Source organism: Leuciscus leuciscus (assembly GCF_965113295.1).
Source record: "Leuciscus leuciscus genome assembly, chromosome: 8".
NCBI classification, from domain to species: domain Eukaryota; kingdom Metazoa; phylum Chordata; class Actinopteri; order Cypriniformes; family Leuciscidae; genus Leuciscus; species Leuciscus leuciscus.
In genome coordinates, this window is record NC_138732.1 from 33,126,740 (window position 1) to 33,145,182 (window position 18,443).

Consider the following 18,443-nt stretch of genomic DNA (forward strand, 5'->3'; position numbering starts at 1 on the left):
TCCTCTCCAGCTAACGGAGTTGAATTCCGATAGCAGAAATCAGTAATGCGCATTGTTTTATAAGTTCATATGTCTGGAGAAAATCCTCTCCAGTTAAAGTCAATCATGACTCATTCGAGTGGGCGTGTCTAACCGGACAAAGGAATCTTCCAGCTCGAAAAATCTCGACAGCTGATTCGTCCTACACGAAGGAGGGGACGGCACCTGGGACACTGATAAAAGTCCAAAACCTTCTCTCATCCCTCTCTCAACTCATCCAACTTCTCTTGATCCTCTCCCCGGCGCAGCGTTTCTCCAAGGAACATCTGAAGGAGGCCCTGGCCTTCTCCATCGAACGAACCCATGTTCGAGTCGTAGCTGCCGGTCTTTGCAACTAAGATTTCCAGCCTCTCCCATCCCGGGAGACGAATCTGAACTTTCTCGGTAACATTACATTCAGTGAGCCTTTCAAGCTTCCCGCGACACCGGAAGACGCAGCAGAAACAGGACACCATCCTCGCTTCTTGCATCAGCTTCAGCCTGACCAGAAAGAGCACTCGCAAGTATATTGATTCCTATAAAAGCTGTTCCAGGTGTCTCGTAACGTAGGTTTCTGTATGTAATAATTACTAGCTTTTCCCTTCACTCTATATCTTTCTTCCTTTCATTTCATTTCATTCTGATCACGCTATGTTTATGTTTTTGTTCGGTTAAATGTTTGTTTGCATTTTTACGCACGTTTATGTTTGTAGTTTATATAATCTCTAGTGTGTGCCATTTCATTAATAAACCCATGTATACTTTTAATTGTCTCTGTGTTTGAAAACCCACCTTATAAAGTCAATGAAATGTCAAGATCTAAGCTACAAGCTCGATATTGACTACCTTGAGTAGTTTTAATTCATAAACTCAAGAAAGTTTGATATTCGCGGCCAGAAGATAAAACTTTCTTGGAGTTTGAAAAGAGATACCCCCTTCTTAACTGTAATGATCAGACAGTACAGAACAAGGTAATCTCGATAATTGATAAAATAAATGTACATGCGACTTATGAATTATGACCATGAGTCATAAATATTAATATTTCCAAAATTCCCTATATTCTTGAGCTAATTCACATTTACCCCGAGTCGTTATTGTTACATATGGTGGAGAATGCGGGCAGTTTCAAACTTTATTTGGTGGACAAATTCAGTTTCAGTTGAATGTGTATTATGGCTATTTAATAATTGTACGCGCGTTTTGAATTATGAGATAAGTCGCCAAGGCGAACTCACCCAGCTGATGGCGGGCACAAAGCCAGCCCAGCTCTGCTAAAACTGCAGTTCATGACATTACATCTGTCTCTGTAAAGACGAAGCAAAACTCTTTGCAGTTGATACATGTAACATGATTTAAACCGACTAAATAAAGACGAAGGAATTTTTTTTTTAGTACGAAGGCGTAAATCTGATCTGAACAGTGTTTCAGTTTCAGTCGTAATATAGGCCTTATGATATACGATACGTTAACGATAAACTCCTGGTCAGAAATTGGTCTCGCGATCCAATTTTGAAAACCTATGCATTATCATAAAGTGCTATTTTGATTAATGTTTATGGGAGGTGGAACAGATGCAATAATTCCTGTTCACAGATGTTTAATTCCTGTCTTGCGCACAGCTCTATTAATTGAAACAAGAAGTTTTAATTCCTGTTTTTATTGTAAACCATATATAATGTGTAATTGGAGACCAGTTTTATGAATTAAGAAAACAGATGATAATCCCTGTTCTCCTTCTTTAAACCGTCTCATGTGTATAATATATAATGTGTAATTGGAGACCAGTTTTATGAAATAAGAAAACAGATGATAATCCCTGTTCTTCTTCTTTAAACCGTCACATGTGTATAATGTATAATGTGTAATTCCTGTTAGTCACATGTTGTGAAACTCGCGTCATTTTCCGCATGCAACTGAGTGCAAAATGCTCGTGATTCCACAGATAAAATAAAAAAAAACTGCTGAATCACGCCACTGACCAACACTAGAGGGCAGCCTTTAGGTGTGGCAGTTTTCAAATTACGCGCCCCCAACCGACGTCATCCTGCGTGAGCGTCGCCTCCCACTGACGTCAGCCTGCATGAGCGCAATAACGCCATCTGGTGGACGCTCTCAGATAATACCGGCTTTCATTTTTCTGCTAACAATTTTCCTCTTTCTCTCCCCCAAGGATAGAAGAATGGTTTGACTCTCAAATATTCACCTGCATTCAAAGCTTAGCTTATGCTGATATTATTTGGAGTTAGACAATTCTTCTTTTCTGTTTTTGACTGTCACACTTTAAGCGAAGTTCAAAAAAAAAAAAAAAAAACTTTTCGAATCAAAGCTTAGATTTGATTCACTCAGTCAATTGATAGTCCACCTATGAGGAAGCACGCCACCGTGTGGCCATCTTGGGTCGATGTATCAATATCTGTTTCACCCCCAGTCTGCATTGAAGTGTCTCAACATTGCTACCCTTCTCGTTTGATTATTTTATAATCAATACTAATAACTTCAGTGTTATTGTAAGGATTGTGGGAAGTCATTCTGATTTTGTTTTAGTTTAATTATTGTATAATTAGTATTGATACTCCATTGTTATCATTCTAATTTTCTTTTCTTCTTTATTATTATTTGGACCTCTCCTTGCATGCTTATTTGAATTTTAATTTAAACTAGTTTGAATTTTAATTTAAATTGTGTTCACTAACAACCAGGTGGACCACGGAGAAGGAATACGCCCCCTTCCTTTGTGGCACAAACCTACTGCAAGGCCTATCCCTCTGCCTGCGTCTCAAGCCTGTGTTGTTATTTGAATTTTATTTCATTGATAATTTTTTTCTTTTTCCCCAGCCTCTTCGAAGGGGGGGGGGGGGGGGTAGGTTATTCTGATAATTATTCCCATCGGTTATCATAATTCCTTTGCATTGTATCATTATTTTAGTAAAGCCTTTGCCTCTGACTCCTGCATACATATTTACTCAATTTGATGAAACCAGAAAACCTTAATTCACTTTAAGTCTAACATCTTAATCCCTTATTGTGTATCTATTGGCAGGACTCAGTCAGTGCACTGTGGTGATCCGAAAGTCATCCCTGGTGGTTTCCGGTGGGCGGGGATCATCTGTCCGGCGTTACTGACACTGCGCTCTGTCTGGTGTTGGGACCGTCGGAGGGTCTGACCGCGCCCGCTGGTTTCCACCTGGATGACCTCTATTCACCCCAGGTAAACTAAAATTTGATAGAACCCATCCACTTATTATGAACCACAGAATACTAGCTATTCCTTCGGGGTATTTTAAGTGCTTAGACCCACCTTCCTCTCTCTAAGACACACCTTCTTTCGAGGTCCTGTCCCGATAACCCACGCATCTCCTGGCCCGATCAGGAACTCTCGCAGTGTTAATAAGGCTTAGGCCTCTTTATTTTATTTTATTTTATCTTATTTTATTTATTTTCGTTAAATAACGCTCCCCGTGTTATTGTTTGTGACATTTCATTGCAGACCAATTCACTTCCTTGTGTTGTGTTTCCCTCTGATCTTCCCTACCTTCAACCTTGTCTCTTTCTCCACTCTGTTGTGATTTGTTTCTTTCATTTCACTTAGACACAGAACCTAAGAGAGACCCCAGGAAAGCTGAATAATAGAGTGACGATCAAAGCGGGCGTCGCTAGACGACCCCCCAGGCTACCGCCTGTCCAAATTTCTATTGTGGGTTTCATCCATACCCACGAAATTGGCTCAGCTAACTGTCGGCATCAGTTAGCCCCGAAATTCTCATAAACGGCATAGCCCGTATGAGTATAGCTCATTAACCCTAAAACAAACTTGCATTGTGTCTCTTTTTGTGTGTGCTGTGCTTCTCTCACCACAGTAAGCAGAGATGTCGAGCTAACCCAGTCCCACAGTACCTGGACCAGTTTGAGACCTACGATCCAACCCAGAAGTACGACCACGAGCAGCTGGCCAAAATCTTCGGAAAACTCGCACTCAACCTCGTCACCAAGGCCCGGGCCAGCGAAAGGCTCAGCCTCGACATGGAACAGAAGGCAGCCGCACTACAGCTCCAGGCCACAGAAGCCCGGAAGGACCGAGCCAACACACAGAGTCGGCTAGACCAGCTAATCTTCCTGACCGAGGAAGAGGACGAGACGGACACAACGCTACAACAGGAAGTTGAAAGACTTCAAAAAGCCCTGGACGATCTTCATCGGCACACAGATCAAAGACAGCAGTCGGAGGAAAACACCCGGAAGGAACTCAACGAAAGGCTCCAACGGGCTGAAGCTCTCCTTGAGAGAGCAGAGACTAAAATCCATCAGCTCATTCAGCAGAGACACGATCTCAGAGACGAACTTGACATTGTTCGCAGAGAACTGAGACATTCTTACAGACTTAACAGTGACCGGGAAGGGGAAGAACATCTCACACCATTTCCCCCTTCCAGCGAGTCCACGCCTGTCAGCCAAACACCAAAAGCTAAAGGGGGCGGAGCTGTAAAGGGTCAGAATCCTCTCCAGACGGATTGGGCCCCCAGCAACAGCTCTCCTCCCACAAGCCTTGACAAGCTGGCCAGAAACATTCCTACGTTTGCCGGGGACAACAGCGTAAATTCGTATCTTCGAGACATTGATTTTCACCTACAAACTGTCGCCAACGCGACAGCTTGGGACAAGTTGTACCTGGTAAGAATCACCTCAAGCAGAAATGTGCGTAGTTTTCTGGATCGCCAACCAGACACTGTCAAAGCAGATTACAAGCAACTGCGACAAGCTTTGATCCGTGAATTCTCTGACCCAGAATCAGACCAAGGGTTTATCACGGCATTTGACGTCAAACAGGCCCGACTTGAACACCCACACTCCTACTATGGCCGACTCCGACAAACGTTCTTCGGAGCAACCAACACACCAGATATGGAAGAAGATATAACCTTTAGAACTTTGTTTCTGCGGAACCTGCATAGCACCGTGAGTAAACATCTCGGTGTGCTCGTCTGCCCACGAACCATGTCTACTCGAAAACTCAGAGACTTAGCCCACAAGGCTTACACCAAGCAAAGGGCTATGGATGAAAAGACTGTAAAAACACACACAATCTACTCCGTCTCTGAGCACTGCTCAGAGTTAGACACAGAAATTCTCCAACAACCCCTCAGTCACAGACCTTACCACAGAGAATCAACACCGTTCCAGGCCAGCAGATGGCAGCACGACGGTGACGGTGCTCATCCAAAGCATCGGACCGAGCGCTCGGAAAGATTCTGGAACCAGCACCACCCGCCGTCCAGAACTCCAAGCCCAGACCGTCAAAACTGGAACCACTCTCCCCAAAACACTGGTGAGCCCGAGTCTTCTTACACAACAGATGAAGACAGTGCAGCCACGTCTGACACAGACAAAGAAAACGAACACTAACACCGACTGCTTCAAGGTCATGACTGAACTGCAGCTGAGTAACCAAACCAATGTCTGCGCCACATACAGACAACCCACCCACCCACCCTAATGATTGCAGTGATTACACAGCACAAACGAACTTTACCAACTACACTGCACGCCTCAGAGCCGCTAACGCTACCTCCGCTGTGTACAAAGAAAGTCATGCGGGCCTCTGATGAACAGACTTTTCCTATGCCACCACTTACCCCTCCACCACCCTCACAGGCCATCCGAGCTCACTGACAACCAGTGCCTCAGACAGCTGTCTGCCACCACGCACATGTTGCGTTCACAGGACTTCAATACGCATTGTGCACCTGTTGCCATCACAGCGCCACAGCTTGTAACGCCACAAAGCACAAGGGGGGGTCAGGCGTAACAATGACGCCACATGTGCCAAAAAGCCATGCATGGGACATAAAAGCATGTGGCATACCAACCTCAGCGAACCAAAAAGACTGTCCTAAGCCAACCAAGGACGACCCTCGCTGAAATTTTTCCTCCCTTTCTCTCTCTCTCTCCCTTTTGCCTCTAACAGGATGCTGTGGTGGTTCGCGAGAAAGCAGCCACGATCGGACATCACCTCACCAGGTCCGGCATCCGGCATCGCATGGAGAGAGCAGCCCCGACTCCTGACTACCAAGGCAGGACCCACACTCAGAAAGTGTACGTTCGACTCAAACCCAGCAACGTCGAAAGAGCACACTACCTCAACAACAGCAAACATAGTCACAGTAAGACGGCCTGTGGCCGAAATTCAGACCTAACTTCCACAGCTAAAAGAGCAACCTACCACGAAAGCGACACACAACTGTACTCGGTTCCAAACCCGCACGTGTGTACTTTGACTAAAGACATTCATTATCTCTGCCCTAGCAACACCTTCCTCAGAGACACAAGCAGAGATTGTAGGTGAACGATGGCTTGCTAACACACCTGCGCACACAGCCACTGTAACTCACGACCAACATGACACTGCCACACGTGTCAACATGCTCAGAGTATGTCGTTTCAAGTACCAACAGGTGCCATCCCACACCTTGGTGACCTGTCATGGTACCATCTTACGAAAACAAACTGAACCAGACAGCACTGGAACTCCCATCCTCCAAGAACTACAACTTCACCTTAGATCCAGAACTGGACCTCTGGTTTGAGAAGGGGGGGGGGGGGGGGGGGGGGGTCCCAACTCATGAACATGGCTCCTGTCAACACAGCCCTCCAAGCATGGGCAACCGCCCAGCCTGAATACCTCACCTGCGTCCAAATCTGGACCGCAGCTGGCACTGTGCTGTGTCTCTCCACGGTCACCGACCACGCCCCGACACTCGTCTTGGCTTTCATCCTGTACAGGACTCAACGAGATGTGAACATCTACAGCCAAGCTCACGAAAGCCGTGTCCGAAGGTCTCAGAGGGAATCCCCGGAAAGGGGGTGCCAAGTCAGAGACCACGCCGAACCTCATCGAGCTGAATCCTCAGCTTCTAAGGACCACCTGCTATCCTACCATCATGATCCACCTGCTACACGACCATCAGGATTCACCTGTCATTCATTGTGCTAATTTGTTGTTCGATGAAGTCCATCCCCGGTCTTCATCTAACAAAAAGGGGGAATTATGTAGCAACAATGACATCTGCTTTTCACATTAAGTGAATCATGTGATGTCGAACACATCTTCTTTGTCCAAACAGCGCTGGTTAATAATTCCCCACGGAATAATTCACCAGTGCCGGGGTGTCTGTCGCCCCCCAGTTCAGCGCGGACTCCCTGTGACTTTTACAACCTCACAGACTCGTGACATTCCAGAACACACACACACACATACACACACACACACACACACACACACACACACACCAACATCCTTTTGTGTTTAACTTAAAATGTGTGTAACTCAGACTTGTATCTGAACTTCCTGTATGTATGTGTGATTAATGTTGTTTTGATCATATAGTTATGATCTTCGAGTGTTTGGATCTGAAATGTATTTTTGAAGAATGTTCTCCCAGTAGAATCACATCCCGTAACCCGAGCTCATTGACAGGTCATAAAATTTGACCACAGAGCTATCCAGCCCTATGCATGAGATAACAGGGTCGCAACATTCCAACACACACACATACAAACACACTCTGGACTGTGAAACAGAAACCCCCTACAGAAAAGGACTTTTACCCATAAAGTCACTCTTAAAGGTACTAAATATATAAATTTGTGTGTTAAGAGGTGTGTGTAAACCATAGGAAAGCATATGTCCTATTTGTGACATTAATAGAACTGCTATTGCCTATACAAATGCATAATAATGTATCTTTGCCTGGCTACAACGCCTAGATTCTATTTTTGATATCTCTGTAATCCTCTCCAGCTAACGGAGTTGAATTCCGATAGCAGAAATCAGTAATGCGCATTGTTTTATAAGTTCATATGTCTGGAGAAAATCCTCTCCAGTTAAAGTCAATCATGACTCATTCGAGTGGGCGTGTCTAACCGGACAAAGGAATCTTCCCGCTCGAAAAATCTCGACAGCTGATTCGTCCTACACGAAGGAGGGGACGGCACCTGGGACACTGATAAAAGTCCAAAACCTTCTCTCATCCCTCTCTCAACTCATCCAACTTCTCTTGATCCTCTCCCCGGCGCAGCGTTTCTCCAAGGAACATCTGAAGGAGGCCCTGGCCTTCTCCATCGAACGAACCCATGTTCGAGTCGTAACAGCCGGTCTTTGCAACTAAGATTTCCAGCCTCTCCCATCCCGGGAGACGAATCTGAACTTTCTCGGTAACATTACATTCAGTGAGCCTTTCAAGCTTCCCGCGACACCGGAAGACGCAGCAGAAACAGGACACCATCCTCGCTTCTTGCATCAGCTTCAGCCTGACCAGAAAGAGCACTCGCAAGTATATTGATTCCTATAAAAGCTGTTCCAGGTGTCTTGTAACGTAGGTTTCTGTATGTAATAATTACTAGCTTTTCCCTTCTCTCTATATCTTTCTTCCTTTCATTTCATTTCATTCTGATCACGCTATGTTTATGTTTTTGTTCGGTTAAATGTTTGTTTGCATTTTTACGCACGTTTATGTTTGTAGTTTATATAATCTCTAGTGTGTGCCATTTTATTAATAAACCCATGTATACTTTTAATTGTCTCTGTGTTTGAAAACCCACCTTATAAAGTCAATGAAATTTCAAGATCTAAGCTACAAGCTCGATATTGACTACCTTGAGTAGTTTTAATTCATAAACTCAGAAAGTTTGATATTCGCGGCCAGAAGATAAAACTTTCTTGGAGTTTGAAAAGAGATACCCCCTTCTTAACCCTCTGAGGTCGAGAAATGCGCCCACGCGTTTTGCTGGATTTTTTTCACATAGCAGCAACATAAACTTAAAAAAATCCGTCATTTATGGTCATATAAATAAAATAAATACATGATTATAAACTATAGAGGGTCTTCTTTTTTTTGTGTACACTCACATTAACATCAAAACCTTGTTTTTATTTTTAAATAAATAAAATAAACAGGGTGCGCTTTCAGCTCACTCTGTCTCCGCAAAAATCTTTCTGAAACAAGTCTGGAAAACTCAGCGAATACTTATCACACAACCATGAAACATGCGTCTAAAGAAAGCTTTAAATTTCTACTTTAAAATAAAACAGTTCACATTCAAAACAAATATTCTCCTGCAATGTAATCTGTATGAAACTAAAGAGAAGTACAGTTTCTCCCGTCTCATCTAATTATCTGTAATTAGTTCACACCCACTCGCAGAGCGCGCTATTCATAAGATAATGTGCTGAGGTGATCTATGCAAAATAAGGTAAAAAGCCCCCTGAAATGCCTTAAAACCAGCAAGTTTCATTCAATCACTTTCCTACGCCGTTGGAAGATGACACACAGCCCTTCAGCTCGTCCTGGATAGCAATGAAGAGTTCACTTTTTCCTCAGAAGAAGAACAGGACTCTGACAACGAACGTTTGTATTTTTGAAGAGCGACTTGATCCAGCCGTGGATATTTCGGATGAGTAAGTCTTTTTAAATTTACTTGCATTAGTTGACAAGCTATTTTGTATAAACGTAGGCTACATATTTTACTGGTTGGACCATTTCCATACTTGTCATTCAGAGTAATTATATTTAAATTGTCTAGGCTATGCTTTATAAAGTAGGAGAGAGGCTTCATGCAGTCTGTTTTCTTTCGTTTTTAATAGTTTTGTTTAAAATAACACATTTCGAGCTTTCTATATATTTCTCTGGTATTTTAGGCAAAGCTTATGAGTTTGGGTTCATTTATGAGGCCTCCAGTTCCTGCTATTTTTAATTCTTATGTTTTAAATACAGGCATTTGGTTGATGAAACAACTATTAAAATTAAGATACAATTAATACAAAACGAAATTCACTTTAAAGAAAGGCTTTATACAAAAAATAAACTTAATGAAATGGTCAAAATCTTGTCTGCCCACTCCATTTGTCTCGCGATTGCGCATGATCTTACTCATGCTTTTCACTTTTCATATAATCAACATAAATGAAAAAAAAAAAAAAAAAAGATTTTATTTAAACCTAAATATGAACTAAATTGTTTTATTTAATTTTAATGACTAGGCTACAACACGTAGGCCAATTAGCCTACAGTACAGAGAAATTAGTTGACAAGCTATTTTAAATAAACGTAGGCTACAGATTTTACTGGTTGGACCATTTCCATTCTTTCCATTCAGAGTAATTTATATTTAAATGAAGAGTGCTTGCAAATATCTATTGCAAATGTGTGTATGTGCTGAAATGTGTAAATATGCCCAGCTGATGAATTGCAAATGTGTTAATGTTTGCGTTGTGCTATCTCCGGTAATGGCCCATTACACGCAATATATGCCTACAGCACGTGTCTACAATTATTTGCATCAGTTATTCATATAGACTAATGGTAATATACTTTGAAATATTTATGTTATAATAGTTTTCAACTTTTTTTAAAACAGGAATGCTGCATCTCCTTCATCTGCAACTCGGAGGGGCAACACAGTTGAACGTCAGAAAGAGTAAGTACATATTTACCAATGTTTGTGCAATTTTGTTTATATACTTATTACAATATGAGCCTGTATGAGTTTATTTATTTTTGGAGGTTGGTTGATAATGTTACATATTTTTTCTTTGTGCTATCTTATCAGCATGCTAATGCCCATCAGTTGTGCATGTGCTGGAATAGTACTCTATATGATAATAATAGTTTTCAACTTTTTTTGAAAGGAATGATGTAGGTTGCTCACTCTCACCTCTCACTGCAACTCGCACTAAGAGGGCACGCAGCAACACAGACAGAAATCAGAAGGAGTAAGTACATATTTACCCACTATTTTACAGATGTTAGACCAATTTTGTTTATATACTTAGTTATGCTACAAATGTACATGTGCCTGCCTGTGTGGATTGCCAGACACAATTGCAAAACACAATTACCAGACACAATTGCAAAAATTGTGGTGTTATGTATGCACAATATTACAATTAGTGATTGGTAATGTTAGTATAAAAGAGCTTATTTTTGTTGTTTTACCAAAATGCTGACTGTCCATCAGTTATGCATGTGCTGGTATAGTACTTTGTTCAACCTTTATTAATATTAATATTATTATTTTTATAGGAATGTGGTAGCATCACTCTCACCCTCACCTGCAACTCGCACTGGGAGGGCACGCGACAGGTGTCGTTCAGTTTTGAGAACAACTGAAAAGTAAGTACACTTATTCCCTTTCTTTCAGATATTAGTATAATTCTGTACATATTCTGGTTTTACATAGTCCATACAAACATTATGTGTCTGTATGGCTTTGCATCTGGCCAATGTTACTTATAATGATTGAAATGCAGTTGTTATATTTTGTGTAATAAACATGCTCACAGTTGTTTGTTTGTTTTACAGCTATAAAGGTGATGGTGATCATCAGACACCTGTTGCAAAGAGGGCCAAGACAAACATTCAGACAAGCAACAAGCAGTCTACTCTGTCATGGAAAACAGAGACTGACATTGATATGGTTCCACAGACTCTGAGATTCCTGCCTGCACGGGAACCTGGACCACAGCTGAGTTTAAAACATTGCAAATTTAAAACATTTAGTTCCTCCTCATAGAGGAATTACAATAAAACTGTGAAAAACAAAACCTTTGAATCTCCTCTTTGTTCAGGCTGCCTCTCTTGATGGCCCATTAGTCATTGGGGGAGTGTCTGTCACACCCCTGGTCTGAATCTCATTAATATTGATGAGCGATTACCCCTCCCACGCATAAACCTCTTCTGACAAAAAAAAACTGTTTTACAATGTTTAAATCAATGTATTGTTTTAAGAGAACGATCAGGCAGGATGAATTTCACATCATTTTGAAGCCAGAACTAGAAACGGCAACATATATTAGTCAAGAGTCTTGTGGGCACATATTTAGAATGTGTTTTGTGTTCTTAAAAAAAGAAAGTTGCTGAATTTTTTTTTAAATAACCACGCATAAACATTATTCTCTTAAAAATACAAAGATTTACAAGCATGTTGATCAGATATTATGCTAGCCCTGTTTGTGTTATATAGAGTGAATTTACACTTTTGCCATTAACATGTTTATAAATAACTGAAAAAAAAACAAATGTCAGAGCATGTCAGAACACCTCCAGGGCCCCAAAAACACCTCAGACCTCAGAGGGTTAACTGTAATGATCAGACAGTACAGAACAAGGTAATCTCGATAATTGATAAAATAAATGTACATGCGACTTATGAATTATGACCATGAGTCATAAATATTAATATTTCCAAAATTCCCTATATTCTTGAGCTAATTCACATTTACCCCGAGTCGTTATTGTTACAATCATAAGCACTGTCTCAGAACAAGCCGTTCTCAGATTCGCGGCAATGTGACGTCACTTTGCACAGGCCCCTCCCACGACTGTTGATTGACACTGCAGTTTGAGCATAGACCCGCCCTGAGGGAGCGGGACACAGTCCGCCATTGTTTTGACGCTTGAGCAGCTGTAGACTAGCCTGACTACGTCAGACTTCGTACTTCCGCTCAATTTCAGTTCGCTTCTGTACTCAGTCTGAGATAGCGACCTATCTCTCAGTTTTCCTCCGGCCTCAAAACAGCCGGCCAATCAACGAACAGAGGGCGGGCTGAGAGCCGTGACATAGACGCTGATTGTACCGTGGATGCGGAGATTTACTTCACATAATCTGCAAAAGTCGTTCACAGCCATGTTCACTCCGGTATTTCGCTCGATGGTTTTGTTTTCACATCATACATGTGTTTACAGTGGAAGTTCGATGCGGCTGAGCCAGCGCATAACACACGTCATAACCAAACGTTATGTGATTGGCTTACGGGTAACCAATGATTTAAAACTTCAGACAAGCGCCCAGGCTAGCTAGTTTTACCAGGCTAGCTGTAGACAAGAATGTCTCCTAAGTGATTGAGGGTTTTTGTTGTTGGATGTAAGAATGAACATAGCAGTCTTCATTTACTCCCGTTGTTCCTCGAGGATGGATCTCACCAACTGTTCGTGATCCAGTTTACAGTCTCTGGAGCGACAGGCCTAACGTTACTGATCACGGCAGAAATGAAAGTGGGAAGCGCGCACTTTATGACAGCTCATCGAGTAGTTTTACGGATATACAGTGTACCAGTTTAGGTACACAAAGGCTGCCCGCTGCTCTGGGTGTGTGTATCCACGTTTGCAGTGTGTGTGTGTTAACTACTCACTACTCTGCTCCTAATGTGTGTGCATTAACTTGGATGGGTTAAATGCAGAGGTCAAATTCCAAGTATGGGTTACCATACTTGGCCGTCATGTGTCACTTTCACTTTCACTTTCACTTTATTAAAGGCACACTATGCAGCTTTCCGTTTTTGTCAAACAGCGACCCCTAGAGTCGCTGTGGAGTACTTGTATTTAATATTACTGTCGCCACTCGCGCAGAGCCGTCTCTGCACTCACGGCCTGATCCCTTCCGCCCTCTATACCGGTACCTGTTCAGTAGGATGGAGGCTGTAATGAGTGGAAATAAGGTGTGGCCCCTTTAAGAGCTGCGCGCGCCCTGTTGAACTGTCGGTAGTCTGTATTGTATGTGCACCTCGAACACCCCCATGTATGCGGGTTATTTCAGTTTGATGCTCATTCTTATCTTACTTTTGTTTATCAAGTAAAGCTGTGGATGGTAGAATGGGTGACAAACAGTTACACGAGTTCGATTGGGGAATAAAGTGCAAGTTGTGAGATGCCAATCGCCTCCGTGAGTCTGTCTGGCCTCTGTAATAACTTCATCTGTGAGCTATCCCTATTTCTCCTCCTGACACAACGCATTACAAAGCGTTGGACATCGAACAGGCACAGATAAGCTCTGAAGATGTCTACTAGTCCATCAACAAGAACGATATTTACTCGAGTCTGACTCCTTGCTCGGTCAGTCTGCCGTTTCCTCTTTCTTTGGTCCTCCGACAAACCTTTCCTAGCTTTCTGCTTCTTTTTTACCGGTTCAGCCATGACGAAAGTGTGAAGAACTCAGTATCTAACGTTACCTTTTTCTACGTGTACGTGTGCACAGTGCAGTGCCATAAAGCAATTCGTTACAACGCGAGACCTGATATCAAGCGATACACGCCCGCCGGCCCAAAGTTGCAAGGGTGGTTTTTCGGCTCACAGGCGCTTGGGGAGTGCGAGACGACCACCATTCAACCCGAAATAAGTCATATAACTATTCCAATGACTCCGAAGCTGTTCGGTTAAAGTAAAAAAGTTACTTAGTTCACCTTTAAGCACAGACTGAAAAGGTGTGTATATATTTGTTTACTGTTAGTTGTAACGAGTGTTTTGTGTACTTCGCTGTGTATGTTCCATGCTAATGAAAGGGAGAGAGAGAGTTTTGGATAAGACTTAAATGCTCACATCTTATACTGTTTTTATTTAGCTGCTCTTACAGTGATTTTCTGGAGTAAAACTAACGCTTCATCTTTTGTGTGATGTACAATAAACTTAATCGAACTCATCAGTATATTTTGGTCATCATTCGGACGAGGTCTGCTACAGCAGGCTTGTATTAATAGTGGATAAAAGCAGATGACAAATAAGTTATAACCATAATTAAGCTAAACTATACCTGTTCAATCTCCATACAGTATATATTCTCTGGCTCTGTGGGCATTATTGCCCGACTCCGAGTCGAAATGAACACCACTAATGAGAGTTTCTGTTTTGATATTATCAGATGAGATTGTCCTGGCTCTGAGCGCAAGCTCGTAAGGCTCCACCCTTTGGGCGGCAGCAGCAGCTCATTTGCATTTAAAGGGATACACACTAAAATGGTGTGTTTTTCTGAGCCCCCAAAAAATGACAATTTAAACATGCTGTAAAAAAAATATCTGTTGGGTATTTTGACCTAAAACTTCACATACATACTCTGGGGACATCAGAGACTTATTTTACATCTTGTGAAAAGGGTCATAATAGGTGCCCTGTAAGCATAAATACTGTTAAGGAAGTTTGTAGTAGACTAATTTACACACACACACACACACACACACACACACACACACACACACACACACACACACACACACACACACACACACACACACACACACACACACACACACACACACACACACACACACACACACACACACACACACACACACACACACACACTTCATGTTTTATGGGGATTTTCCATAGAAATAATGATTTGTTTTACTGTACAAATTATATCCCCTAATCTGAAACCTCCCATTACAGAAAATGTTCTGCATTATGTATGATTTACAAGCTGTTTTCCTTGTGGGGACCAAAAAAATGTCCCCATAAGATCAATAAGCAGGTGAGTTTGATCAAGGTTGCAGCTAAACTCTGCAGGAAAATAGACCTCGAGGACCAGAGTTGAGAACCCCTGCCCTACACATTGATTGCAAATGTTCTGATTCTTTATTATTGTTGGGTAATTGTCACAGATCTGCCAGGCTGTCACATCAGCCATTCACACAGCACACCTTCACCAGAGTACTGAACACTCACACCTGCACTTCATCTGCACCATCATCAAGCCAGCTACAAAAGCACACACCTCGTCTCACATCATTGTCTGGTCTTGTTTCTATGAAGTGCTTACCTGTTCTCCAGCGTTGGTACTCCAGTGTATTCCTCTCGTGTGTTCTCCTGTCATCATCCTGCATCCAGCCATCCGTCCAACTATCCATGATCTCCTGCACCTGTAAAACAAGGAAGGTCTTTGTTACTAAGCTTTACTCATTCTTCAAAGTCTATTTGAACTGCATACTCATCCGTATTCTCCATTCTGCTCAGTGCTGTTAATAAAGCTCACATTTCAATGTATTTCTTTGTGTCTGGATCTGCATTCTGTAACAGGTAACACTTTACAATAAGGCTTTATTAGTTAATTCACTATAGTTAACATAAACTGACAATGGACAATACTCCTAAAGCAGTTATTAATCTTGGTTAATGTTCATTTCAACATGTAATAACACATTATTAAATTCAGAAGGATTTAATGGACCTGAGCTAACATGAACTAACAATGATCAGTTGTATTTTTTTTAAACTAATGTTAACAAAGAATAACTATGGTAACAGATGTAGCTTTTGCTCAATGTTAATGTTGGTTAATGCATTAACTGACTTTACCTTATTGTAAAGTGTTACCTATTGTTCTTTATAATTCTTTATTACACTTGAATCAGTTTAAAACATTTGTTTACTTTATGTAGTTTTTGGGTAATATATAAAACCTGTTATTGTTTGAAAACGCTCATTTCAATATCGTGATAATACCATATATATTCGGTCAAATTCCTAAAAAAAAACCAATAATAATATTAATGTCCATGGGAAAATGTGGGTCCCATGGCCAAACCAGTTGAGAACTGCTGGTCCAGTATAAGGGACAATTTCAGATACAGCTGTAGTGTCTTAGTGACTGTTCAAAGTCTTGTTTGTTGTAAATATTTGTAAAAAAAAAAAAGAAAAAAAAATCAGCTTGCCAATTTATTTGTAATTTTACTTATTATGGCAGTAATTCTGAATTTAATATCTTTGTTACTGTGAAGATGTTTCATTCAAAAGGAATCGATAAAACAAAACTCTTTAATAATTATGTGGACAAGACTGAAAAGATATATTGAAGCTCTACAACTATGATGTCACAGAGACATTCTATAGAACTCTCCTGAGCAAAAGTCCCACAAAGACACAATCCTGAGGAGACTTTAATCAGAGTTTGAGGAGAGAAGACTGAATACATTTACAGTCCTGAGAGAACATGGAGAACATAAGAGCAACAGCCTTTGACGTGTTTGATGAAGCACGTTTACTGGGCGAACACACTGACTTGATCATCAAGTCAAATGACAGAGAATTTCAAGTGCACAAGATCATCATGTGTGGCTGCAGCTCCTACTTTAGGTGAGAAGAAGCATTTGAACTGCAATTGTGTGCAAATTACCTAGAAATGATTATAATTATATACATCATTTCCACTGCCAACATTATACGGTTGAAACTGCCTAAGTCCAAATATATAAATGCATGAAAATGAATGAGTGTATTGCCAGAAAAAAGAATGTAACTATGATATTCTTGAAATTTTATTCTGGAAGTGGCTATGAATGAAGTTTTACCCAGCATTTCAAATTTAATATAGGAAACTGCATTGGCATCTGCAAGTTGACGGAGGACTTTTCCTCCTGCTCAAAGCTCAGCTGTAAAGCACAGCACTACATCCTGCAGCACTTTGAGGAGGTTCTGCACGTACCTGAGGAGTTCCTGGAGCTCTTCCTGGAACAGCTGGAGGCAGACATGGGGACTTGTGACTTGGTGACTTGGACTCGAGTCGCTATTTTTATGACTTGTGACTTGACTTGACAAAAAATAAAATACTTGAGACTTGACTCGGACTTGGAAGTTAAAGACTCGGGACTTGACATGACTTGAGACACGATGACTTGAATGACTTGAGTGTTAATCACATCATGTTTTCAGTTTGAATATAAAATATAGAAATTATTTTTAAAAATCAAGTTGATTACCCAGCTGGAGCGCAGGCTGAGAATAGCGTTGTCATGACTGGATCATGAAACTATCATCAGTCATGCCCTCTCGTACCTTACGCACACCACGCCCACTTAGATCAGATATCACATCAACATGTCAGCCGGAGGGGTACCGAGGGTCATCGCTTTCGGCTTCAAGAATTGTTCACAAGATGGCAAAAGACGAACAGCGCTTTGCAAGACATGCAACATTAACAGCCATTCTGCCCAGTAAGTGCTTGTCAATTTGTTAATGTTATCTGGTTAGTTGGTAGTTAGCTAATGTAATAATAGCTAAAGTAGCCATAAGGTTTTATCAGCGATTTCAGGCCCAAAAAAGGCCCAAATATAAATGATCACATTCATCTAATCTTTCCTAACGATGAGTGAGTGTGTGTGTGTGTGTGTGTGTGTGTGTGTGTGTGTGTGTGTGTGTGTGTGTGTGTGTGTGTGTGTGTGAGAGAGAGAGAGAGAGAGTGTGTGAGAGTGAGTGTGTGTGAGAGAGAGGAGAAATGTAACAAAGTTTAATGTTGTAAGTAAACTGTGTTTGAGAGAGAGAGAGAGAGAGAGAGAGGGAGGTGTTCAGAGAGGAGTCTGTTGGATGTTAAGCTGTTATTTGTTTTATGGACTCAATGTTGACAATTTAAAACATTTCAAACACTGTTGGCAGAAGTGAAAAATACATAATTTTATGAAGTTACAATTTTGTTTGATTCCATGATGTATTTTACTGAACATGAGAATTTACAATGCAAATCCAAATTCTTGTAATTTACTGACAGTTAGGCTACTTATATCTTGTCTTTTCACTTTATTAAGATCAGATTCTGCAGGTAAAATTACAATAATAAGGTGACTTGACTTGGACTTGACTTGACCTACTACAGGACTTGACTTGACT

At 41.4% G+C, this 18,443-nt stretch overlaps 2 protein-coding genes across 3 annotated transcripts in view; both read left to right on the forward strand.

The window, feature by feature from the left end:
- Positions 1-2,942: 2,942 nt before the first annotated feature.
- On the forward strand, positions 2,943-6,602 carry LOC309505290 (uncharacterized protein; the record flags this gene model as incomplete). Its single annotated transcript, XM_082178667.1, has 4 exons — positions 2,943-5,095; positions 5,151-5,437; positions 5,984-6,179; positions 6,322-6,602. The coding sequence occupies exons 1-4, from the start codon at positions 4,042-4,044 to the stop codon at positions 6,600-6,602; spliced, it is 1,818 nt and encodes a 605-aa protein (XP_082034793.1). The 5' UTR covers positions 2,943-4,041.
- Positions 6,603-8,767: 2,165 nt separating this feature from the next.
- The window catches only part of LOC309505084 (uncharacterized protein), a 230,053-nt gene continuing 220,377 nt past the window's right edge, over positions 8,768-18,443 (forward strand). The window contains exons 1-5 of one of the 2 annotated variants that reach the window (XM_082178472.1): positions 8,768-9,472; positions 10,432-10,491; positions 10,703-10,786; positions 11,097-11,186; positions 11,376-11,617. In XM_082178472.1, the coding sequence (XP_082034598.1) occupies positions 9,372-9,472; positions 10,432-10,491; positions 10,703-10,786; positions 11,097-11,186; positions 11,376-11,586 (546 nt within the window). In that variant the 5' untranslated portion in view covers positions 8,768-9,371 and the 3' untranslated portion in view covers positions 11,587-11,617. The other variant, XR_014208254.1, reaches the window with a different exon arrangement.